The 26,770-nt window shown below is 45.2% G+C and overlaps 1 protein-coding gene across 1 annotated transcript in view; it reads left to right on the top strand.

Moving 5' to 3' along the window:
* Positions 1 to 26,770, top strand: part of UBAC1 (UBA domain containing 1) — a 110,383-nt gene that overhangs the window by 51,578 nt on the left and 32,035 nt on the right. The window contains exon 7 of the mRNA XM_060251315.1: positions 13,924 to 14,155. Within this exon, the coding sequence (XP_060107298.1) occupies positions 13,924 to 14,155 (232 nt within the window). The remainder of the gene's footprint in view (positions 1 to 13,923; positions 14,156 to 26,770) is intronic.

The following is a 26,770-nucleotide window of genomic DNA, read 5'->3' as shown; positions in this document are numbered from 1 at the left end:
TCAGCAGTGACCACCACAAGGAGCAACCAGGAGATTGTGACAAAGTGGTGAAGCTCCTAGAGTGAATCTGAAACCAATATTACAGGGTTGCCACTTTCTGGAAAGTCAGGGACAGTCAGGGGAATTGTGATTAAAATATATTCAAGCAGTGGATTTTTGACCTTCTTCTACAAGAGCTTGATCTGTTCTTGTGGCAACTGGAATAGAGAAGTAGCAGAATACAAGTAAAACTTCATGCTGCCCTTTCCCGGCTCCACCTTTTTCTCACCTCCACCCCCAGCAGCCAGCCAGTGTTTGTTGAGCTCTTTCCCTGCAGGATTTCTAAGGACTGCCTATAGCATTTTCAAAGCAAGGCTAGTTTAAACATTTAGCAATATACAAACTTTAAACATCCAACAGTTTTCATCCCTACCTGCTAGTACTGCATTTAACTTACATATAAAGGTAAGCATGTTTTTGGGTCATGCTTGTGTATGGAATGGAAGTTTTGTCTCCTGCTAAACCCAGCACAGAGTTGCATATGAGTTTTGCTGCTGTTGGATTTCACAGACAATTAGCACTTTCCACTCTGTACCATGCAAAGTAAGTTTTGCAAATGTGATTGCTTGTTTCTGCTGGAGTTTACAGAGTACCAGCTCTCTCATCCTCTTTCCTGACTTCCCCCATGCATAAAGGTTGCAAATGAAGGTTATCTGCTTCTCTAGATTGCAGAAACTCCACCTCCTTTGTTGCTGCTGATCTGCTTATTACACGTTCTGGAACCAGAAAGGGAAACTTTCCCAGCTTTGGAAAGCTTCTACTTGTTAGCATCCAGAGTTTACTTGAATTGAAGTTTGTATCTTGGTGTAAATTTTGGTGCAATTGCAAAACAGATGTTGCTGCAGTTAATGTTGAAAGAAGATGATATTCAGTGTCTTACTTTGACAGATATTTTTGCAGTTGAGACTTGTGTAGGTGTAGAGTAGAACATCTCATTAAGCCTTGCATTAATGCAATATGCCCTGTTCTTTTTTAAAATTGCGGTTATATTTGAATGGTGGTCAGCTAAATTGACAAATGTTGGTCAGGGAAAATCAGAGAAATGAAAAATAAAATTTTAGTGGCAACCCTGTATTAAACCCAGGCATAATTCTGATTAATTCAGATATAATTTGAAGGGAATGTCAAGCTGCTACAACTGAATAAAGTTTACTGTAAAAATATACATCAACACCCTGTTGCCATGTCAAGATTTGTACTTGCCACATCAAGTACAAATATTCCAGAAACCCGAATACAGTGTGCAGTGTGTATGCAGTGGAGGAGGCAAGACCCATGCAACCCAAATAGCTGTCATGGGGTGGGACTAGAGATGTGAAGACCCAGAAAAAAACAGGAGAAATTAGGAAAAAACCAAGGCTTTTTTGTTTTTTCCATGAAGCCTTTTTTGTTTTGTTTTTTGGAAAAATTGAAAAAAAAAGATTAAAAAAATTGATTATGGAACGTTTTATTTTAACATAATGAATAAAATATTTTAAGACAAGGTGTTCAATCATTTCTAAAAAATATGTCTGGTATCAGATTATTCTAATTTCTGTGCACTGAGGACAAGCAAGTCCTAGGTCATGCCCACTCATTGAAGCTTAGTCCTACACTCCCTTCTATACACTTCCCCCCTCTTCGATTCTTTTTATGAAAATGAGTTTTTTATTTTTACTTAATACTGTGGAGAGGAAATATGAATAATTGTTACTTCTGGGTTTTTAAAAATTGTTTTGTGGAGGTTTTTTTGTCTGTTCCACATAAACTAATAAACAGTTCAGGAAACTTGTTCCATTTGTTACAATTACAAATAAATATTTAAAAAGTAAATTCTGTTTGTAATAATTGTTTGGATACACTATATTTTTAATATGCTAGTTGTGATAATTTCATGCCAAGTAAAATTGTCCATAGTCATATTTTAAGTTCCTAAAGTAACAGAATGACTTTCAATCTGGAAAAAAAAGAAGTGCTGATGTAGCATTTTTTTCAATTTTTCCAAAAATTTCCATTTTTTTCTGGAAAAAATCAGAAAGAAACTGGGTTTTTTCCCAAGCTTCAAAATTTCCAGAAATCTCACATCTCTAGGTGGGACCAATCACTAAATCTTAGGTGGTTCCCAGCCCGTTAACCTCCTCTGGTGGGGGAAGCTGTTTCCAGATGGGGGCTTCTTGCAGACACAACGCCACACCTGAGCTCTTCTCAAGCAGCACCTGCCCCATCACAGCAAAGGGATGCAAGGACTGGCCTTTGGCTTTGGGGATGAGAGGTTTTGAAGAAGAAACGGGGGCGGGGTGGGCACCAAGTCAGTCATGTGCCCAAGGCCAACCCCGCTAAAGATCACTGGGCCTTTTGTCTTGTCATCCCAGACTATTTTTAGTAATTGGTGCTTATTTGAAAAGTTTTTCTTCAGTGGATCAGGGATGAGGCACTTTCCAGCTGGATGATAGCACCTTCTCTTCGTCAGCAGGCACCAGTCACAGGCATTGAGGAGGAACGTCTCCTCAGCTTCCAGACCAGCTCTTTAGGTTCATCTCATTGATCTCAGCAATACCGGCTTCATCAGAGACAGTTTAGGCCTTCAGTTAACTGGTCTCCCCTCCCCAGCCCTGCCCCCTTCTCAGGCTCCATTTTATAGGGCTGTGGGGGAGTGTGGTGTGATGCAAGAGGCCGCAAGCCGATTTCTGCTGCAATCGTGTTTATTTCATGAGGTGCTACTAAACCACTTCATGTATTCCCACAAGGGAGCCCCGAGGTCCTTCTGGGAGCCCTTGCAGTTGCAGCCCCAGGCAGAGTCGATGTCAGGGCAGTCAGTCCAGGGGCTTCTGCATTTATCCTGGCTCATCCAGCAGCCGCCTTAACTCCTGCTCTTGACAATCGACCCCAATCTCCTGGCAGACTGTGCTTGAATGTCCCTTCAGCCACCTGGGTCGCTCGACCGCAGCCGCCACAGCTTCCCTGCCAGGCAGGTCCAGCTTCAAGGGCTCACTCCCGTGCGTACTTGGGAGGAACAAGAAAAAGTGCAACAATTTAGGGGGGGGGGGCAGTCCCTATACATCTGACTTTTCTGCCCTTACAAGGGCCTCCAAGGTAACTAGCAGTCTAAATCTTACATGATAAAAACCACACTTTGAAACCATTAAAATCAACTACCCCAGCATGCATCTTTAAAACAATGTCAAATACATACAAAATATAAAAACAGCAATTAAAACATTGGCTAGAAAGGAGGGACCAAAGGGGAAAAGACGGCAACAGAATGAGACGGATAAATCTCCTGGGGAGAATTCTAGAGCTTGTGATTAATAGCTTAAGCTTTTTATGATGGCATCACTATGACTGAAGTCAATTTTTGCTCCCTCTCCTAATTTGAGCTATAACTCATAAACCAAGGGACCATTTTTAAATGCTGTAGTACTTTTGGAAAGTTCATAAACTCTCCCGTGGCCCTGTGGGTAGGGCAGCGCATACTTCTAGGATCCTTGCTCCTCCATTCCTATGGCAGAGTTGTCATCTTTTGCAACCCAGAGCTGAGGGGCCTTGCCTTGCCAGCAGGATGTCTCCACTAGTGCTCCTCTGAGTGCAGCAATCCAAAGAACTCTGGAGCAGCTCAGCGAGAGAAGACTTGGAGGAAGAGGGGAGGGGCATTGCACACCCATGGCAGCCAGTAGCATCAGGGAACTCCCTCTTCACCACAGCAAGACCTCTGCCAGCCCTTTGGTAGCAAGCCCAGCCCTGGGCCTGGGAGTGTCCTGTTTGTCCCAGAGGGGCTTGAAGTGCTGGTCAGCCCCGCACATGGCTTCCAAAGGTGGATTGCTGTGGCAGACACATCAAGCAGGCACTACACAAGGATGAATGGCTCTGAGAGTTTCTATGGCTGGTTTGTGAGAATATCTTATTCCTGGGCAGCTGACCTGGCTTCAGCAGACAGCAACCTGCCCAAGGAGCTGAAGGACAAACTACAGAAGATCGCCTTGACCACAGCCTTTGTGGCACTCAGCTGTCAGCCAGAGACATGGCCTTCAGTGTTCCAGCCAGGTGTAACATGTAGTTTAGGAGTAGGAAAGTAGATTCCGTGGCCCAGGCCAGGGTGGCAGGTATCCCCTTAAAGGGGATCAGCTTGTTTGGCCAAGGTATAGATAGATACCTGGTGAAAGACAAGGACAAGAAAAAGGCTTTGCCATCAAGGAAAAAAAGAGAACAAATCCAAGAAATAGCCCTCATCCTCTTAAGATATGTTCCAGTTTCTCCAGGCCCTTCATGGGATGATGGCAGCCCAAGCAGTTGGACAGTGACAGAAATGCAACCTACAACAAGGCCAGAGGAACCAAAAAGGGCACTTCTACATGGCTATGCTAAGGTCACAGGCGTCCCAAAGACTGGAGGCCACCTGCTTATTTCTGCAGCTTACTGGAATCAGAGTGGGACCAACAAGTGAGTCTTGTGACACATGGCCTTTCTCTGGAATTCAGGTCAGTTCCTAGAGGTACCAGTGAAGCATTCCAGAGAAAAGTACTTTCAGAAAGCATCAGGGTGATAGAACCCATGCCGAAGACACAAAGGACATTAGGGGGTCTATTCCATTCTGTTTTTAGCTCCCAAGAATGGTGGAGATGTCAGGGCTATCCTAGATCTCAGGTGGCCGCACAGATGCATAAAGAGGAGGAAATTCAGAATGGTCCTTTGTAGCAGCAGTCCAAAGAAGAGACTTCTTGGTCTCAATAGATCTCTCTGAGGCTTATTTGCATATACCTATTCTACAGGCTCATCAGAAGTTTCTGAGATTTGCCTAACAATAGAAAACATTTTCAGTATTGTGCCTTTCCTTTCAGGCTGAAGACAGCCCAAAGGTGTGTACCAAGATGCTGGTGGCACACCCAAGGATTCAAGAGGTATCAATTTTTCGTTATCCAGATGGTATCTTAATCATGGTGCCATCTCTGACGGCAAAAAGAAGATGAACCAGACCTGCCTAGAGGAAACACAGGTTCATAGTGAATAGGAAGAAGAGCAGCTTACATTCTGCATTAGGGAGTTCTGATAGATACTGTTCAGGACAAAGTGTATCTGTCAAATGCAATTACTAGCATTTGTCGTCAAGATTCTTCAGAGTCACAAGGCAGAGGTGATGGTTTTGGCAAGGCTCCGGGGGATGATGGTCTCCTGCCGGGAGATTCTTCAGTGGTCCAAATTCCATGCAAGCATAGACAACTTCAAGAGAGGATTAGATAAACATATGGAGCAGAGGTCCATCAGTGGCTATTAGTCATAGAAGTTTGTAGGAACTCTCTGTCTGGGGTAGTGACGCTCTGTATTCTTGGTGCTTGTGGGGGACAACACTGGAAGGGCTTCTAGTGTCGTGGCCCCACTGATGGACCTCCTGATGGCACCTGGGTTTTTTGGCCACTCTGTGACACAGTGTTGGACTGGATGGGCCATTGGCCTGATCCAACATGGCTTCTCTTATGTTCATGCCTATCCAGAGAACAATTGCCAAGGAAGAGGGGGAGCTCTCTGAATAAGAGAAAGAGGCTGTTCCTGCCACCCAAAACAGACTGTTTTCACAGGAACTTTCTGGCTGATTATTGCTCAAAGTATTGAAGACCCTAGAACTTTCCTGTACACACAAGACAAAGGAGGAGGAGGGGGACACTGATTTTCCCATTTGGTCAGAGAATGTCAAGTTCTGCACAGATCTCATCAATCGCACCTCTGTGATGCAAATCAAATATTGAGACATGATACAGCCAGGATACTTCTTGGAAGAACTGAGGGTCCACCCATACAGTTATATGGTTACCTTAACTGTTACTACATAAGCAGCACTTGGCGGGTTAGCGAAGCGGGAATCAAGGTTCAAACATTTTCCCAAAGGAGCCCCTCCTGGAGTGCTGTTCTAAAAGCAGAACTTGGGAAGCACCGGCACAACAGGTAACATGTGGCCTTCACAGACTGAGGAGGAACATAAGCCGTCTGAGCAGTCCATCTGTTGTCCAGGGCGGAACGATTACATATACGCTACACAGTTAAAAACAGGAGGAGCAAGAGCTTCAGGTGCAAGCACAGCAAGGCAGAACATCAGACATATTTTCATGGCAAGACTTGATTCTTGACAGAGAAAACCATTACAAAATCAGAGGCCAAACCGGTTCTGGTACTCCTCCCAGCTGGTATCTTTTCTGTCATGAAAGCTGAATGGGGCAATCCAGCAAAACCTAAAGCACTTCGCCCAGATTTTATTCCCTCATACCGGAGGCCTCAAAGTGTCTCCAGCTTCCTGCAGTGGATGGCCCTGCCAACAGCCTCGCCTCCGCCTCAATCCTTCCTGTGGATGCAGACAGCAGGCCCAAGGATCCAAGGGACAAATGCATCAAACAGGCACTCCACCCAGATTCCGAAGCCTCATCCAACCCCCTCAGGGCATCACTTTTTCCTAGAGCAGCTTTCTCCTGGGCATCTGACCTATCTAAATCTGACAGGAACCTTCCTAAGGATGTCAAAGATGAACTGAAGAAAATTGCCTTAACAATGGCCTTCGCATCTCTTGCCACTCTAGACTCCGTTCAGCAGTAAGAGCCATGGGGCTTTCAGTGTAATGGCCAAGAGACACATGTGGCTGCGCAGCTGGAACGCAGACCCTTCTGCCAGAGCTAAGGTGGCCATGGCCTGCTTTAAAGGTGTTCATCTTTTTGGGGACAGCTTAGATAGACATCTGATAGAGGATCGAGGTAAGAAAAAAGTCCTGCCGTCTAAAAGGAGAGACAGTAGGACAAGAGAAGATTTCACTCCTTTTGTATAATAGAAGAGATTCCAAGCCGACCTACAGTAAGTGGTACTTTGCCCAGATCCTGCATTTATCCCCAAGGTTCACTCCACCTTCCATAGAACTGAGGATAGAGTCCTTCCATCATTCTGTCCCAACCCACAGCATTTATCTATTTCTTATTTATATATTTTATTCGATTTATACCCCACCCTCCCTGCCAAGGCGGGCATGATAAGGAAAGGTTATGGCAATGCCTGGATGTACATAGGATGTTGAGTTTCTCTTGGGATGGAACCAAGTCTTTTTTGTACCACTGAGACACTTTCAGTCTCCCTCAAGTAATTAACCCTGGGTAAGGGATTTCAACCACCCCCATCAGTAGATGGCTTGGGGGTGCATCGCAGAGGCATACAAGGCTAGAGGTCTGCTGCCCCTGCACACGCCCTGAAGGGGGCAGTGACTTCAACAGCTTATTGCGTCTTTCCTTCCATGGAGGTTGTATGCAGGGCAGCCCTATGAAAGTCTGTCCATTCCTTCACTTCACTATCTGAGACCGTGGCATCATGCCCTCTCACGGAACTCTCCTTTAGACCATTTTTCTAGTAGGTATCACTTCAGCTAGGAGGGTTTCAAAATTGCAAGCAGTGTCTGTACATAGGAAGTTGTGTCTTTGTCCCGGTGACAGAGAAGTGCTGAGGTTAGACCAGCCTTTATTCTAAGGTGAATTCCACTCTTCGTAGAGTGCAGGAGATAGTTCTGCCCTCTTTTTTCCTAGCCTAAGCACACTAATGAAAAGGAGTGGCATTGCATTTCTGTCTGGAGAGGAAAAAACCTTTTCGGGTTACCAGCTCTTTTTTCCTTTCAGAAAGGTGTCAAAGGGACATCGATCTTTGGTAGGTGCAAAGAGGATGCGGCATTTTGGTCTGTAAGGCCTCAGGACTGGAAGCACCTCAAGGTGCCCTTGCCCATTCTGTAAGAGGGGTGGTGACTTCGGCAGCCTATAGAGCCCTTTCTTCTTCCCTAGAGGTTGTCTTCACACACTTTTACTAGGTATTACAGGATAGAGAAAGTGGCTTTTGGGCGGAGGGTCCCACAACACACCCTTCTGGTTTAGGAGCCAGGTTTTCTCCCCCTCTGGACAGACACATTGTTCTTGTATGTCCCAGAAGAGTGGGACTGCCCCACCCAAGACTTTCCGCTGGTGTTGGTTCCTAGAGTCGAGAGGGTCTGCTGTTGGAATTCAGGTTCCTTTATGTGCCACCTGTTGTTACCTGTAAGGAACGCCTGTAGGCTAGGGAGCTGGTAGTTTTTCTGTTGCACTAGCGCTCGTTCAGTTGTTGCTTGGTGAGGGCTGCCTCAGCTAGTTAGTGGACTCCAAGGGCCCCATGTTAGTGTGCCCCACCCAGAAAAAGTTGTTGAGCAGTTTGACTTGAAGTGTAGCTCACCATCCTTTTCACTTTGTTCCCTCCTCCAAAGCCTCAATCAAAGGGGGGGGGGGAGTCCCTTTCGCCCCCACCCCTTCTGCAGCACCAGCCAGCAAATGTTCCAGCTGCAGCAGCTCTCCTGCTCAAGCAATTATGGCAGGGGAACATGAGCATCAACAAGAGGGCAGACGGAGGGGAGCAAGGACCGTCCCCTTCTGGGAACCCGGTGCCTGTCCCTTTCCCAGCCTCTCTCCGCTTCCCATTCGGCAGAAGAGAATCGGCGGGAGATGAGCAGGTTCTTGTTAGGTGGTGCAGCAAGAAGTGTGAGGGCTATTTAACTCCTTAAATAGACAGCGTTTCTGCAGGTAATTGTAAAGCAAAGGAACCCACTCAAAGAAAGGAAGGAATGAAAAAGTAAAATCTGCAGCCGCTCAAAGAGACAGAAGTGCAGAGACCCGTGTTCCTGTGCCAAGGAGCCTGGCTCTGAGTCCTTGCCTGTTCATTCTGTGTAACCTGGGGATCTGCGGCAGTTCAGAATTCACTTCCTGTGAGATCAGTTTCATAGCATTTGGAGAATGACTCTCTGCCAGAGAAATGGGGAGATCTGAAGAAGAAAAGAGAAGAGATTGGGTTTATACCCCACCCTTCACTCAGGGTCTCAGAGCGGCTTCCAGTCTCCTTTCTCTTCCTCTCCACACAACAGACACCCTGTGAGGCAGGTGGGGCAGAGAGAGCTCTTGAGAGAACAGCTCTGAGAGACCTTGTGGTTGACCCAAGGTGACACCAGCAGCTGCATGTGGAGACTCAAACCTGGTTCTTCCAGATTAGAGTCCATGCACTTAACCACTGCACCAAAAGAGATTTGGGTATCCATTCAGCTGCAAAGTTTGCTGGGCAACCTTGGTCTAGTCCCAGGCCAGTCTCCTGGGTTTGTGGTGAGGATAAAATGGAGGCAGAAGAAACCATCCCTGGAAGCTCACTGCCCTGAGCTTTTTGGAGAAAAAGTGAAACAAAATATAATAGGGAGTCACTTTGAACCACAAGGAAAGGCAGTGTATAAATGTTTTAATAAATATAAATAAATAAAGGGAGTTGTCAGAAGAGTACTCGGGGATCATGTCTACCTCCTGTCAAATTCCTGCAAAAAGGGATTGAAATGCTGAAACTATTGGAGCAGCCAAGAAAATAAAAGAAGTAGCTACTTAGTCAAAGTGCTCTAAGTTACCTTCTCACAAGAAAATACTAAACCAGTCAATTTCCTGGGGTTTTCAACAGCATAGTCAAAGCACAGTGGGAAAGCCAGTTCCATCAAAGGCCATGGAAAAGTTCAAACTGCTATTGGTGGATGCTGTACTCATTACTCTCTGTTCTGTCACTTTTACTCAGGGAGGTGGCACTGAGGCATGCTACTTTATTACACTGTCCCCCCCCCCCCCGAGCTATTTGCCAGAATCCCTCTTAAAAGAGGGGAGGGGCATTGAGCATCTGCTTAGTATGTAGAAGGTCCCAAGTTCAGTTCCTGGCATCTCCAGTAAAAAGAGTCAGGTGATATGGAAGAGAGCCAGTGTGGTGTAGTGGTTAAGTGTGCTTACTCTTATCTGGAGAACCAGGTTTGATTCCCCACTCCTTCACTTGCAGCTGCTGGAATAGCCTTGGGTCAGCCAGAGCTCTCGCAGGAGTTGTCCTTGAAAGGGCAGCTACTATGAGAGCCCTCTTAGCCCGACCTACCTCACAGGGTGTCGTGGGCAGGCCCGGGGCTAGGAGTTTAGTGCAGGAAACCATTCTGTAACAAGGGTTTCACAACTGGAAACGGTTATAAATGATCGGTGGCAGAAATCACCAGTGTAAGTAACAAACAGTAAACTTGTATGGGATTGTATTAGAACAAGTAGCAGGGAAGCTAGCCTTCTTGAGTCAGGGAGCCAATAAATCGTGGAAATTGAGTGACACCAGCTATTTAAACTAGGACACTTCAACAGAAGTCACACCTACCTTTAGGTCATCTCACAGGCAGTCCACCAACAGGGTTTACAATGTCATATGGAGCCCTTTGTGTTATGGAATGGCCTTGGGTTAGCCTTAGCTATCACAGTTGTCCTTGAAAGGAGTTGTCTCTGCCCCACCCACCTCCCAGGGTGTCTGTTGTGGGGGGAGAAGATATAGGAGATTGTAAGCCGCTCTGAGTCTCTGATTCAGAGAGAAGGGCGGGGTAGAAATCTGCAGTCTTCTTCTTCTTCATAGGACTGGGTCTCCAGACATTTCACCATCTTCATTGCCTTTGTCTGGGCATGTTTCAGCTTGTCTATACCCTTCTGAAATTCTGGTGCCCCAAACTGAACACAATACCCTAGGTGAACTCTAACCAGAGAAGAGTAAAGCGATACTATCACTAACTGTGATCTGGACACTAGACTTCTGTTGATACAGCCCAAAATCACATTTGCCTTTTTAGCTGCCGCATCATACTGCTGACTCATGTTCATTGTATGGCCCACTAAGACCCCTGGATCCTTTCGCACTGCTGAGATAAATCTCCCCCATCCTATAATTATGCATTTGACTTTACCTACTTCCATGTCTGTGTCCTGTTTGCTAGCCTTCCAGGCCAACTAATTGGCCACTATTCAAAACAGTAAGTAAACAGTATTAGAATTGTGTCCATATTCCATACTTGGTCTATGAGCTGGGTGGAAATTCCTCCCCTTGATGGCTTTTCCGTGTGTGGCTAAGAGGAAGCGCTATCCTGTCATTAGAGGACAGCCCAACCATGGAAACACTGAACAGGAATTCACAAGTAAGCAGGAATCTCTTTTTTATAAGACCTGCTGATCGTTCAGAGTTGTCCCTAATGTTTCCTTTCATTGAGCAACGCTTGAGTCCTGGGTCATCTTTCAGACCAACAAAGCTCTATGGTTACTCTGTCTTCATGCTGTTCTTGATTTTAATTTTTTAAACCATGTTATTGTTGGTGGTCACCTTGATGAGTGCAGGATATACATATTTTAATCATATACTAAATATAGGTATGATCTATAGCTGTAAATGTGCACTAATATAACTTAGTATAAACCTTCAATACATGAATTTGTCCCAGACCATGAAGCCTTTTTCATTAATTTGTTTTTGTGTTTTTGTTATGTTATAAAGAATCTCAACAATATTTAGAAAATACAATAATCTGATGTTCGAGATTTGAATATTCAGGCATTCCGATAACAATTATATGCCAACCGGAAGAAGGCTGTTTTGCAGGCCCTGTGGAACTGTTCAAGGTTCTGCAGGGCCCTCACCTCCTCCGGGAGCTGATTCCACCAACAGGGAGCTGCAATCGAAAAGGCCCTGTCTCTGGTCGCTTTCAGACGGGCCTCCTTTGGCCCAGGGATTATAAGGAGGTTCTGAGACCCCGATCTCAGCACTCTCTGGGGAACATGTGGGGAGAGACTGTCCCTAAGGTAGGCAGGTCCCAGGCCATAAGTGAATGAAGGCTACATATAGCTTCCCTCCTTTAGGCTTCAGGAATTTATCAGGCAAAAAGCTAGGGAAGAGCCATGACTGATGGTTGATTTCCCTTTAAGGAAGCCAATTTCATAGAATTGGAAGGGAACGGGTCCAGAGGAGGGCGACGATGATGGTGAGGGGTCTGGCCTGATCCAACATGGCTTCTCTTATGTTCTTATTGGAAATATCTTTAAAGATCAAAATAAGTCATCTATAAACCTCTTGTAAAACAAAATAGAATCAAAAAGGTTTTACTGATAGAATGGCAAATAGTGGTTTCTCTCAGTTCTATCATAAATTTGCTATTGAGGGTACCACTGGGCTACCCATTGCTACCCTTTCAATTGCATGTAAAATTGATCTTCAAAATGAAATAATTTTTATCTAAAATAATATTTAATAATTCAATGAGGAAAAAATAGGTATCAGGGAAGTTCTTCTATTCAGCCCATTTTTAGTAACAATCCTCGGTGGGGAATATTTGTATATAGGGAGACGACACCGTGGTTACTAGAACCGTTCCTGTTGGTATATCAAAATTCTCAATATGCTGATGCAACCTCTGGAATCTTTGATGTATGACTTAGATTCCAAAACCGCCCTGAGCCTGCCTTGGCGGGGAGGGCGGGGTATAAATAAAATTTTATTATTATTATTAAATTTTATTAAAACAAATGGCATCAAATGGGAAATGGGTTCTGAAATGGAATTTGAACCTGACACAATTGCACATCCAGGCAATGGAAATACTTCTTTATGAATTTTAGCTGGGGTGTAAAATATGGGGACTCCTGGATGCAAATTATACAAAAATTTAACATTGCACCATCAATAAAAGCCATACTAAGGCATACTCTATTGTGATTTTAATAAGCTGGGCAGTATGCATGGTAGGATTGTTGTTTATAGAAAAGGTAACAGGAATAATAATTAAGCTGGCAAAAAACTTCCTGGCAATAGTCAGCTGTGTTAAGTACGACCATTGCCCCTCTCTTTCCTGCCTCTTGATTGTGCCATCCCTAGATTAAGTTCTAAGAGCATCAAATGCTTCCCTAGTGAGTTTATGTCCATGATATTTAGAGGGATTTTCTAGTTTTTTGGTATCCCATAATATGATCCTTTCAAAAGTTTGTAAAGAGTGGTCAGTCACTGTAGGGAAAAATGTCATTTTGGGTTGAAACTTTGTCCTATTCATTTCCTCTGTATTGCCAAAAGTACTAAATTTAACTGTCTTAATAAATAGTCAAGTCAACCTTTATTGGCATAAAAATAACAGTACACCTTAATATAGTGTAAAACAGGATAGAAACACAGCTTTCATGTACACTTGTAATTTCTAAATAGAAAAGATCTATCCTGGTCTGGAGGGGTTGATAACTGGGTGTGAACACAAAACCCGAGCCTAATTTCAACACCTTTTCTTCAATAGAAGATAAGTGTCTAGAGGATAAATTAACTATTTGCTCCCTCCAATAGGGTCAGTACTGGGGGGAAGTCTGTCCAGCCTGCTATTTCATCCTTCTGTTCAAGGAAGTTGTCCCCTGAGTTTGCTCATCCTCTGAAGTCGAAAGGGAATCCTCCCCTTTTGGTGGTAGTATTTAAATCTAAGCTATAAAATGTCTCAGTCAGCCTAAGGGATTCTTTTTTGTTCTTCTGAATAAAGCACCGTTTGTACATTGTATCCTGTGTGTAGTATCCCTTTTAAATCTCCACAATTTGTTTTCAGATTGTGGTGTGTTTTTCAACATTTGTTCTAAATTACCAGTTTCTGATTTAAGCTTTCCTGGTTATTCATAGTTTTTTTAAAAAATAATAACAACAACAACATGAGGGTAGTGGAACATTTACTTAAAATCAACATCAATTTGGTCTTCAAATTATCATCATCAGCATAAAGAGCTTTGTGTTTTCTATATATTGGGATTTTTATAGCATAACAAAATAAAAAAAAATTATGAGAAGGGCATCAGGGTCTGGGATAAATTTATTTGGGATAAATTTCTTTACCAAAGGTTTAAAATAAGTTCCTGTTGGTGCACGTTTACACACACACGCACACAGAGTGGATGTTCCATTTTTATACCTTCTGCACTGTGGACTCGTCTTCTCTTTTGTTATGAAATGGGCAAAATTCAGTGCAGGACAGTTCCTCCATTTGGTTGTTCTTGTCTTGATGTTAATGACGTTTATTCATGTGTGAACTTCCTAATGCAGCATGTCCGTGACTCAGGCCATGGAATGGCTGATTGAACATGCAGATGACCCCACAGTTGATGCCCCTCTGCCAGGGCAGTTCTTGGTGGACAATGCAGCAGGAACGGATGCATCCACCACTGAGGCAGCTGCTGGGGCTAGCCTGGATGGGAACAGAGAAGAGTCGAAGGATGAGCTGACAGAAATATTCAAGAAGATACGCAGGAAAAGAGAGTTTCGTCCTGATCCACGGGTACTGTAGGGCGGCGGGGGCGGGGGGGGATTCATGGTGTGTTGACTGTACAATAAGTGTAAATGTATCTCAGTGGCAGGGTACTCAGTCTTCAGCAATGCCGTTGAAATTTGCATCTTAATTCATTACTGGGATTTCTATGGAACTTGCTTTCACTTGTTGCTCTCTCTCTCTCTCTCTCTCTCTCTCTCTCTCTGTCATGTGTTGGTGAAGACTGATCATGGGAAACAAATGATGGCGCATTCTGTAAACTGCTGTGCTGGGTGGATTACTGATCTCCGATTCAGTCCCAGGTGTTTCCCATCAGAAAGGGCCGAGGCAGCCAGGTGAAAAAAGACCTGTCTGAAGACCCTGATGAACTGCTGCTGACCAGTGTGGACAGCAGCTGGCCCAGTTGGCCCAGTGGTCTGACTCAGTGGAGCACAGCCCATACATTTATCCATGCATGTCAATAGGAATGTTTCGGTCTGATTAATCTTCCCTTAGGTATTTTTTCCTCTTCTGCAATTTATATATTGATATAATTTTTAAAAATCTAAATTGTAGAAATCTGTACTTAGTTTAAAGAGAAAACAGTGATGACTCAGATAGGCCTCTGTAGCTTTTGAAAGCACTTCAGTGCATGGATAGCAGAGGCAAGTTTTTCTTTCTTGCCAGCAGCCTCCTTTGCCCATCAACTTGAGCTGCTTTAGAGGACAACCCAAACACAGGGCCTTTCCGGAGCACTCATGGGAGAGCTGAGAAGCCTTGTTTAATGCTGAACACTGTGATGTTTTGGATTCTACTGTATTTTCTGCCTTCATGGTCAGCTGACAGTGCCAAGGATAGCATGGGAAGCATGTCAAAAAGAGAGACATGTGCAAATGCTACGTAATAATATGACAAAATTAAAGAGGAGTCTTCTGTGGCACTTTAAATACTGTTATTCTGCTGTGATGCACTGAGCTGCTTCTTGGAGGTTCAGAACAGGCTTCCTTGGGAGGTGGTGGGCTCTCCTTCCTTGGAGGTTTTTCAACAGAGGCTGGATGGCCATCTGCCAGCAATGAAGATCCTGTGAATTTAGGGGGAGGTATTTATGGGTTTCCTGCCTTGTGCAGGGGGTTGGACTAGATGACCCTAGAGGTCCCCTCCAACTCTATGATTCTAAGAAATGATCTGTAATATTGAGAGTAATAATTTAGTAATTATAAGTACTAATTTTTCTGCAAACTGAAGGGGGGTAACCAATTCCCCTTTCCTACTGCAGAAGACCCCATTTTGACCCTCACTCTTCCTCAGAAACAGCAGGGAGGAAGCAGAGAAGTTCCATTAGTAGGAACTAATGCAATCCGAAAAGCTGTCTGCTCCCTAAAGGGTTTGATCAGTGACGAGGCAGCAGGAAAAAGAGCATGTAGCTGAGTGGCTGAGGTTGCAACCGCATCAACCACCCCGCAGTGTCCCAACCAGGTGTTCTGCTGCAGCGTCTGAGCAGGTATCTGGCCTGCTCCCCATTAAAGGGACTGAGCCCTGCCATCAGTCACTGGGCAGCAGGAAGTGCGGTTCCCTCAGCCCTTACAGTGCAAAGGGGGCCATTGCCTTGAAAGGGACACAGAGGCACTTATGAGGCTCCCTGATTCACTGATGTCTGATTGGGAAAGTAGCTTCTCTTCCATCTCAAGAGGGCTGACTCTCCACTCTCCAGCAACCATGTTGGCAGAAACAGGGGCCCCCATTCTACTGTGGCAACTTGACCTTGGAACCGCATCCTGGCGTCACTCTGGATTTCCCCCACAATCTGTGAGTGCTCCAGTGTCTCCAGAGTAGCCCATAGGAGACTCTTGGCATTCCAGATAACCACTAGACTTGGATCCAAGGAGTCCCTTCTCCTCATGTTCTTGTAGCCCATTTCTGTCCTACGCAATGGCAGGGAGGTGAGTGAGGTGGGGATGCTCCTGTGCCCCTTAAGTTAGAAACAAACTGTATTGAAAGAAGTCTGTGTTGCCCAAATGTGGAAACACTGGAGCCCACTAGTATTAGTAGCTCCTGGTTTGGGTGGGGTCAGGAGAGAATGTGCACGTGGGCTTCAACCCTGGATGGTTTTTGAGTGGCCAATCAAGTGATCCTGGAACAAACCCCATGGTCTGGATGCTTCAGTGAGGGAGGAGGTAGAAGCAGACAGTGCAGGAACACGGGTGGCCAAAATGGCACTTTCACACATACTGTGTGGCTCTCAAAGCCCTCACAACCCTGCTGGCCAACTTGGAGAAGGCATTTGTCTCTTGAAGTCACTTCTCCAAGCCAGGCCAGATGGTGGCTTGGATAATGAAATTTAAAGTTGCTTTCTTTCCACCTCTCCCTCCTTTCCATCTATTTGTTTTCCTCCCTCCCTCCCTTCCTTGCAGCTCTCAAACATCTGACGTTCATGTCTTATGGCTCTCAAACAAAGGATGTTCATTCTATATGGCTCTTACATTTAATGAGTTGGCCACCCCTTGTATAGAAGCTATAGTTGCCTGTTTTTAGAATTACACCCAAGGTTTAAATAGTGTCCGTCCCCCCACTCTCTCCTGCTTTTCACCAAGCAAGATCACTTCTCCCAGGGACATGGAATGATTATTTCTAGGAGTGTACAAAAAAAAGTATTTTCTGCGTTCAGGCATACTGAACCCCAAAAATATTGGTATTTCCCCATACCTCAAATCCCACTCTTGGTATGGGGATTGCCGATTATCTTTGGCTCCATGACCTCCATAGGCTGCAATGGAGAATCAGTCCTGGGCTATGTGGGGCTCTAAGGGAGCTGGTTTTTGAGGCACAGCACCATATTTGCAGCATAGCTGCTGGTGCCTCTTCTCAAGAGCCAGTTCAGTGTAGTGGTTAAGTGTGCGGACTCTGGGAGAACCGGGTTTGATTCCCCACTCCTCCACTTGCGCTGCTGGAATGACCTTGGACCAGCCATAGCTCTCGCAGAGGTTGTCCTTGAAAGGGCAGCTGCTGTGAGAGATCTCTCAGCCCCACCCACCTCACAGGGTGTCTGTTGTGGGGGAGAAAGATAAAGGAGATGGTGAGCCACTCTGAGATTCAAAGTGCAGGGAGGGATATAAATCCAATGTCGTCTTCTTCAAACCCCACCCCCACCCCCAGTTCCAAAAGGGTTGGACCAGGGAGCCAATTCTGTCTGTCCCAGAAGAAGGTGCACCCATCCTCCATTGTTTCCTGTCAGGGTAGGGCAGAATATAAATCTGATAAATTAAAAATTGATTCCAGTGGAGGGGGGAAATCTTTTAAAGGGACACAGTACCTTTAAATCCCTTTTACAAGCCATGCCAGGAATGAACAAGCGGTGAGTTCACCCAGAAGGAATACAGAAAGAGCTGTGATGCAGAACAAAACTTCATTCATCAACAAATGGATGAATGTTCATTTGCGGAAAAGCAAAATGGAGATATGCACAGCAATAACAACCAGCCACCAGTGCAATGCTGGGTGCAGCCATGTCCATCACCACCTACAATGGCCCATGGAGCAGGACTCCGCCACAGCCCCCCCACTCTCCTGAGGCAGTCCGGTGCCAGCTGAACCACACTAACCTGTCCAGTGGTGAAGGAAGTGCTCAGGGGCTGCTAATGAACCATTCATGGTGGCAGCTTCTGCATAGGGCTTTGTTACTACAAGAGGATGAGTTCAAGGGATGTGTGGCAACCTACTCCCCCCCCACACACACACGCGCGCGCAACACACCCTGTTGAGGGAAGAGCCCAGCAAAGGATTGAGCTTACAGTCCAGCGTGGAACCGAAAGCATCACCTGCCAGCTCTTCCGGAGCCTTTCCCACTCCTCCGTGAGCCTTGTGTGCAAAGGGCCATGGTGCCAGGACATTGTGACTCCTGCTGCTCCCACTCGGACACAGAGCTGCTGGGCTGGGGGTGGGAGGCGACATCACTGAGGCAGCTGCCAGTCCCAAGCAAGGCGGATGGGGAGCCCCTTGTGTTTTGCTCCAGAGATGGGGGAGGGAGGCCAGCCACAGACTCTCCTTTCCCCTTTGGGTGTGGCACAAAGTGCTTGCCCAGTAATGCTGAGTGCCCTTTCTATGCTTTTCCCGCCACAAAAGTGCCTTACTGCTTGCTCTGTCCACACGCCAGGGAACTCAGAGGTGGGCTGCATCCTAGCCAGGGGTTTTGCAGGACTAGGGGAAGGGCCGATTGTTTGCTTTTGTAGACATCCTGAGCAACTCCAGGCCTCGTGGGTGTGGCTGCATTGCGGGGCGGGGGGGGGGGGGGCTTGCTTTTTTACTTCCATGGGCGCCTGTATGTTACACCATGTTTTTGGATAGAAGAACTTTTCCCCTCTGACAGGGCAAAGCTGAAACAGCTTTGGAAGCTGACTACATGCTTGAACCATGTCAGCACAAGGACCTGTGATTCTGTTTTGATAGTGAGCGGCCATGGTGCGGCTCCATCAGCACCTGAGAGCACCACTTTGCCCCCCTCCCTTAGGACTGCACTGTTAATCTGGGTCCAACCCAAGGAGTAGACTGCCTAAAAGAAAAATGCAAACTTGTTGTGCTGAGAAAAAAGACAATCTAAAAATCTTATAACAAATGAACAACAACATAGCATTAGGAAAATAGTGATTCTCATCAAGTCAGCCCCCCCACCCCCACAATAGATGAGTTTTGCCATTCTTATATGCCACCGTAGTTGTCAGAAGAACTCCAAAACCTCCTCTGATGCAGCACAGTTTGCCCAACAGAGGTGTAGCAGCTCCTTTGAGCTTTGAGATTATGGACCCACATCACTGCCATCTTGTCTAGATTAGCTTCAAGGTGGGATTGAGAGTCCCATTCTTCTGTACATAGCTGGATATGCCGTCTCACCAATGACACCCAACTGCCAAACTCTTGCATTATCTCTCCCAGCAGCTTCATAGACAGATAGCCCTGGAATAATGCTGAGCCTTAACTAGGTTTTCTGGTAACACATCCTACAGATGCACCCTTTTTATCTCTGGGGATTTGCTCAGCTGGCCCTTTAAGGAATGCACCTGTTCAGCTTGCACAAATAGGATTTATTCTTTGTTGCCTCCAGCAGACCAGTGGAAGCATTAGAATGCCATGGCTCACTGCTTCAGTTCCAAATCCAAAATTTCTTCTCCTATCTAACCTGGAGATTGGGAAACTTTAGAAGTCCCACACCTGAGATACTATCAGAGCTCAGCAGGCTCTGATCAGCTCTTCTTTGAACTTTGATAGACATCAGCTAAATTTAGGGTTTGCAAAAGAACTCGGTTTCAGAAAAATAATTTTTTATCCCTAAGTCTGTAAGCAAGCATTATTTACAGAAAGTAAAAACATATGGTAAAGTTTTGCCCAGAAGCTGTCACAAGACTTCTTGAGTGAATGCAGAAGAAGCTTTTAATGAAGAATCAGGTAGAAAACACTTGTAGCAGGTGCTTCCAAGACTACTTGTCTTGCAAGTCTGACAATAAGAAAGGTACAGTCCAAATAAAGGTTACAGGTTAACAGCTCATCATTTCTCCCTCCTAAACATCTCCTGCCCAAAAATCTTTTAATTAGTTGAAATACGTGAATCTGAGCATAAGAACATAAGAGAAGCCATGTTAGATCAGGCCAATGGCCCATCCAGTCCAACACTCTGTGTCACACAGTGGCAAAAAAAAATTTTATATATATATATACACACATACACACACACACACACACACACACACACTGTGGCTAATAGCCACTGATGGACCTCTGCTCCATATTTTTATCTAAACCCCTCTTGAAGGTGGCTATGCTTGTGGCCGCCACCACCTCCTGTGGCAGTAAATTCCACATGTTAATCACCCTTTGGGTGAAGAAGAACTTCCTTTTATCCATTTTAACCTGTCTGCTCAGCAATTTCATCGAATGCCCACGAGTTCTTGTATTATGAGAAAGGGAGAAAAGTACTTCTTTCTCTGCTTTCTCCATTCCATGCATTATCTTGTAAACCTCTATCATGTCACCCCGCAGTCGACATTTCTCCAAGCTAAAGAGTCCCAAGCGTTTCAGCCTTTCTTCATAGGGAAAGTGTTCCAGACCTTTAATCATTCTAGTTGCCCTTTTCTGCACTTTTTCCAATGCTATAATATCCTTTTTGAGGTGCAGCGACCAGAACTGCACACAGTACTCCAAATGAGACCGCACCATCGATTTATACAGGGGCATTATTATACTGGCTGATTTGTTTTGAATTCCCTACCAGCTCAGTTGAGAGTCTCTGGGTAAAAATAAAAGGAATAAGAAATAACAGTGATAGTATGGTGGGGGTCCGCTATAGACCACCAAACCAGGCATAGGGCTTGGATGAGATACTCCTGCCACAGATTGCAAAGTTCTCCAAGAGAAGGGACACAGTGGTCATGGGAGATTTCAACTACCTGGACATCTGTTGGTAGTCCAACTCTGCTAAAAACAAAAGGTCAAAACAAATTCCTTGTTGACAACTTCCTTTTCCAGAAAGTGGAGAAGGACACAAGGGGGTCTGCTATCTTGGACTTGATTCTCACTAACAAAGAAGAATTGGTTGATGAGATGAAAATAGTGGGCTCCCTGGGCAGTAGTGACTATTTGATTTTGGAATTTACAGTCCTAGGGAAGTGAAAAGCTGTACATAGTCAGATGTATAGGTTGGATTTCAGAAAGGCAGACGACAGAAATACTTAATGTCAAGCTCCTGCATATTTCTTTCCTTTAGAACAGGGTTTCCCAAACTTTTTTCCCCCGTGGCCCGGTTATTTTTACACTTCTCCTTCATGGCCCACTAAAATTTGGGGATGGAGCCGGGAGACAGGAAATGATGTACAAACAAGCCTAAAACTCTTGCAATATATTTTTTAGGAAAATAAATTTAGGAAAAAATTTTAGGAGATGGTGGAATTCCACAATGCAATTTTAAAAATAAAAAATCAAGAAAAAGCACAAGGATCACACAGCAGAAAACTAAAAATATAAAATGCTCTCATCCTGGGAAAACATGAAATGGCAGCCTGGAAAAAACCTGAAATAGCAGGGCATTTCAAGCTTCTCCCCTTGCCGGTCTACTCAGATGAGCAATGGCAAGGAAGGAAGGAGAGAGAGAGACAGGGGGAAAGTCTGACAAAGAAAGAAAGAAACCGCCCTGAAATGGCAGTGCTGGGAAAACATGAAATGGCAGGGCATCTCTCCCCCCATGTCTACTCAGATTAGCAATAGGAAGGAAGGATAAAAGACTGACAGAGCGAAAGAGGAAGACGGGAGAAGACTGACTGACAGAAAGAGAGAGAGAAAGAGAAGATGGGAAAAAACTGACTGACAGAAAGAATGAATGAATAAAAGGGAGGGAGGGGGGAGAGTTGGAAACAAATAGAGGAAAAAAGAAAGAAAGGAAATACGAAGGAAGGAAAGGGGAAGGAAGGAGTAAAATGAAGGAGGGACAAAAGGAAGAAAGAAAGAAAAGAAAAATGGGATGGGAGCAACTCATCTTTAAAAATGCTGACTCTCGCTGTGCAAGCACCACCTCCCTCCCTTCCCCACCGCTGGTATATTTCCGGATTTGTAAAGCTCCCCCTCCCCACCTCCTTGACGAGGAAAATGGAGCTAAGTCAGCGCTGAGGCAAGCTGCCGGCATTTCGAAGGGACCACGCCTGGAAAGGGCGTGTGGCTGATCCCTTTCCCAATGAAGTGTGGGGGAGGGATCAGCCACGCACCCTTTCCAGGCGCGGTCCCTTCGAAATGCCAGCAGCTTGCCTCAGCGCTGAATTATCTCAGCTCCGTTTTCCTCTCCGAGGAGAGGGGGAGCTTTGCAAAGCCAGAAATTTACCAGCGGTGGGGAAGGGAGGAGGAGGTGGCGGCACGACACCACAGGGGGGAGGCATGGGGGGCGCAATGTGGAGGGGCAGCCACAGGATGGGAGACCCCGGGGCCCGGCATGCTAAAGCAGCGTTTTCCAATCCTGCAATTGGGAAACGGCGCTTTAGAATGTAGGTGCTTGGCAGAGGAGGCCTGCTGATCTCAGAATTTTGCTACCTATGGCTTTCACCATCTGGCATGGGATTGTGTATAATCTCATGGTGTCCTGTTTTGTTTCATAGTGTGTGAGAAGAAACGCTCTGGTGGCTTCAAAGCCTCTAATCTCTTTGATATGCATTGACTATCCCTCTCTGTAGTTTGTTAGGCTAACCTGTGACCCTTAGGGTAGAAGTTCCCACCAAAGTAGTAACGGTTGTTACCCTATTATATATCTCTGTATGTGGTTTGGTTCTTGAGTTCTTTCAGTTACCTGTCCTGTAAGCATCTCTAGGTGTGAATAAATGAGTCTTTTTGAAATAAACAAAGGATATTGTTATTTGGAATATCAGAGCTTGACATATGCGGGTGTAGTGAGGTGATGATGATGGAGCAGTTCCAGAGGGCTAGACACCAATATCCTGAATCTGGCCCTACACCAAGCTCAGCCGACCTCACTGGTGGGATGGATCCAACTAGCGGGGGAAGTAGAAACTAATATGAGACGCGTCTCCTTCCAACGACAGCAGCAGCAAGGAGGAAACGGGATGTGAGTCTTGGTCTGGGGCAAAACCAGAGGAGAAGAAACCCACAAAATTGCAACATTGCTCCGATGTGGAGATGTAAATCATATGGCAAATGATTGCCCAGAGAGACCTCAAGGCCCCTTCCTTACTCTGAAAACCAGTGCACCCAAGCCCAAGAAGACAGAAGGCCACCCAAAGGAATCAGGCCAGAGCAGCATCGCAGCAACCACCCTGGAATCTGGAGAGGAATCCGTGGAGAAAGGGATATCGGGAAACGAGAGCGACCTGCACTGAGCAGCAGGTCGAAAACCAAACGGCACCTCTGAGGGTGAGTATTATGGGAGCTTTGTTTTTCATCCCATTGACTTTAGTGAATCCTTCCCTCAAACGCTTCATGCACATGAGGGCCTTGCTAGATTCGGGGTGCACCCGGAAAATAATTACTCCAAAAATGGTAGAGATTCTGGGACTAGTCAAGAATCCTCTGCACCACACCATCCAGTTCGAGCAGATGGATGGGACGATAATGAAGGGGGAGCCGTGCACCGAACAAACCCAGTTGGTACCAGTGGGAATAGAAGAAGACTGGGACATAGAGATTTTTCTAATAGCCCCCTCGTCCTTGTTTGATCTAGTACTGGGAATAGGCTGGCTACTATGAACTTAACATTGGGTGGGGGGATCAAATCATAGACTTTAAGGACCCAGAGTGCAATAGCCATAAATGGAGAAGCGACTGGGGCCCCAATCCACCTCTGGTGAATGAGAAGCTGTGCTTAACTATAGAAGAAGTGAAATCCATCCCCAGAGAGTACTGAGATCTCAAAGCAGTGTTTAGCGAGAAAGAAGCTAATGAGCTACCGCCTCACTGGGACACAGACTGTGCTATAGAACTGATCCTGGAGCAAAGCCTACCCAAAGCCAAAATCTATTCGATGGGATGGGCGGAGAAGGTAGAACTCAGGAAATTTATGGATAAGATCTTAGGCAGGGGTTCATCCGCCCAGTTGCGGCCCCTCACGCCACACCCATGTTATTCCCCAAGAAAAAAGATGGGGGCTGAGGCTTTGTACTGATTTTAGAGGAATCAATGCGATTTCGGCATCAAATGCCTACCTGATTCTGCTTATAAAGGACTTAATAAACGCTGTGTCCCAAGGGAAAATCTTCAGAAAATTGGATTTGAGGAATGCCTACTTCCGAGTCCGTATCTGAGGAGTGGAAAACAGCATTCAAAACCCCCCTCAGCCAATTTGAGGACTTACTAATGCCGTTTGGACTACAAGGTGCTCCCGGAGTTTTTATGAATCTCATTAACGAGGCGCTCAGGAAATATTTGTACAAGGGGGTCGTGGTGGACCTTGATGACATCATTATTTATTCAAACGACATGCAAATGCACATTAAACTAGCGAAGGAAGTGCTGAAATCCTTCTACGATCATAAGCTGCTAAACTTTTAAAATGTGAGTTCCACAAAACGGAACTGGATTACCTGGAACTGAATTAACTGGATCACCAACAAGGAAGGATTGATTGAAGAAGTGGAAATAGTGGGCACCCTGGGCAATAGTGACCATGTGATTTTGGAATTTACAGTCTTAGGGAAGGGAAAAGCTATACGTAGTCAAAATTATAGGTTGAACTTCAGAAAGACAAACTTGGATAAACTTAGAACTATGCTGGGTAAAATCCCATGGTCAGAAATACTTAGGAGGAAGGGGGTTCAGGAGGGGTGGGAGTTTCTTAAAAGTGAAATACTGAAAGCACAATCACAGACGATTCCTATGAGAAGAAAAAATGGAAAAAGCCTAAAGAACCCGAGTTGGCTCCATAAACAGCTCTGTAAAGACTTGAGAAATAAAAAAGACTCCTTTAGGAATTGGAAGGAGGGCCTTATAATCAAGGATGAATATAAACAAATCACCAGAGCTTATAGAGAAAAAGTTAGGAAAGCTAAAGCTCAATATGAGCTTAGGCTGGCCAAAGATACTAAAAACAACAAAAAAGGGTTCTTTTCTTATATTCAGAGTAAGAAAAAGAGCAAGGACATGGTAGGCCCATTGCGAGGGCAAGAAAGTGAAATTGTAAAGGTAATGAAGAGAGGGCGGAACTGCTCAATTCCTACTTTTCCTCAGTCTTCTCTTCTGAGGGAAACGGTGCTCAACATGGCAAAAACAGAACATATAAGGAGGGTATGAAGTTCCAACCTAGGATCAGCATAGGGGTAGTACATAAACACCTAGTTTCTTTAAATGAAACTAAGTCCTCAGGGCCAGATGAAGTGCATCCAAGGGTTCTAAAAGAGCTTGCGGATGTAATTTCTGAGCCTCTGGCTATTATTTTTGCGAATTCTTGGAGAACAGGAGAGGTGCCAGAAGATTGGAGGCAGGCGAATGTTGTCCCATTTTCAAGAAGGGGGAAAAAGACGATCCGGGTAACTTCCGACCCGTCAGCTTGATGTCTATGCCTGAAAAAGTTTTAGAACAAATAATCAAAAAGTTGGTCCTGGAACATTTAAAAAGGATGACTGTGATTACTAAGAGCCAGCATGGTTTTCCCAAGAACAAGTCATGTGAGATTAACCTGATCTCTTTTTTTTAGAAAGTGACTACCTTGGTGGATCAGGGGAATGCTGTAGACATAGTTTATCTTGATTTCAGTAAAGCTTTTGATAAGGTTTCACATACTCTCCTCATTGACAAGTTGGTAAAATGTGGTTTGGATCCTGTTACCGTTAGGTGGATCTGCAGCTGGTTGACAGATCGCATCCAAAGAGTGCTTGTGAATGATTCCTCATCCTCTTGCAGAGGAGTGACAAATGGAGTGCCTTAAGGATCTGTCCTGGGGCCTGTTTTGTTCAACATCTTTATCAATGATTTGGATGAAGGAATAGAGGAAATGCTTATTAAATTTGCAGATGATAAGAAATTGGGAGGGGTTGCAAACACAGACGAAGACAGAAACAGGATACAGGATACAGGATGACCTTGACAGGTTGGAAAACTGGGCTAAAATCAATAAAATGAATTTTAACAGGGATAAATGTAAAGTTCTGCATTTAGGTAGGAAAAATCCAATGCATGGTTATAGAATGGGGGAGACTTGTCTTAACAGTTGTATGTGCGAAAAGGATCTAGGGGTCTTAGTGGAGCATACGCTGAACATGAGTCAACAGTGTGATGCGGTGGCTAAAAAGGCAAATGCAATTTTGGTCTGTATCAACAGAAGTATAGTGTCCAGATCACATGATGTGATGGTATCGCTTTACTGAGCTCTGGTAAGACCTCACCTGGAGTATTGTGTTCAGTTTTGGGCACCACATTTTAAGAAGGATATAGACAACCTGGAACGGGTCCAGAGGAGGGTGATGAAGATGGTGAGGGGTCTGGAGACCAAGTCCTATGAGGAAAGGTTGAAGGAGCTGGGGATGTTTAGCCTGGAGAGGAGGCGGCTGAGAGGTGTTATGATCACCATCTTCAAGTATTTGAAGGACTGTCATCTAGAGGATGGTGTGGAATTGTTTTCTGTGGCCCCGGAAGGTAGGACCAGAACCAATGGGTTGAAATTAAATCAAAAGAATTTCTGGCTCAACATTAGGAAGATCTTCCTGACTGTTGGAGCGATTCCTCAATGGAACAGGTTTCCTTGGGAAGTGGTGGGCTCTCCTTCCTTGGAGGTTTTTAAACAGAGGCTAGATGGGCATCTGACAACAATGAAGATCCTGTGAACTTAGGAGGAGGTGTTTGTGAGTTTCCTGCCTTGTGCAGGGGGTTGGACTAGATGACCCTAGAGGTCCCTTCCAACTTTATGAGTCTATGATTCTACTTGGGCTACCATGTGTCAGGGAAGGGATTAGCGATGGACCCAGCTAAAGTACAAGCAGTTCTAGATTGGCAGCCCCCCCAGAACACAAAAACAATTGTAATCTTTCATTGGATTTGCGAATTTTTACCGTAATTTCATCCTGGGGTTTGCCCACACCATGCTACCCTTGACTGACTTACTAAAAACTAAAGGGAAGGGCCCCAAGGCGAAAAAAACCAGGGTGAGACTTGAATGAACTAGCGAGTGCCAGA

This window comes from Heteronotia binoei, chromosome 12, assembly GCF_032191835.1.
Source record: "Heteronotia binoei isolate CCM8104 ecotype False Entrance Well chromosome 12, APGP_CSIRO_Hbin_v1, whole genome shotgun sequence".
NCBI classification, from domain to species: Eukaryota; Metazoa; Chordata; class Lepidosauria; order Squamata; family Gekkonidae; genus Heteronotia; species Heteronotia binoei.
This window is presented reverse-complemented; position numbering and strand designations above follow the sequence as displayed.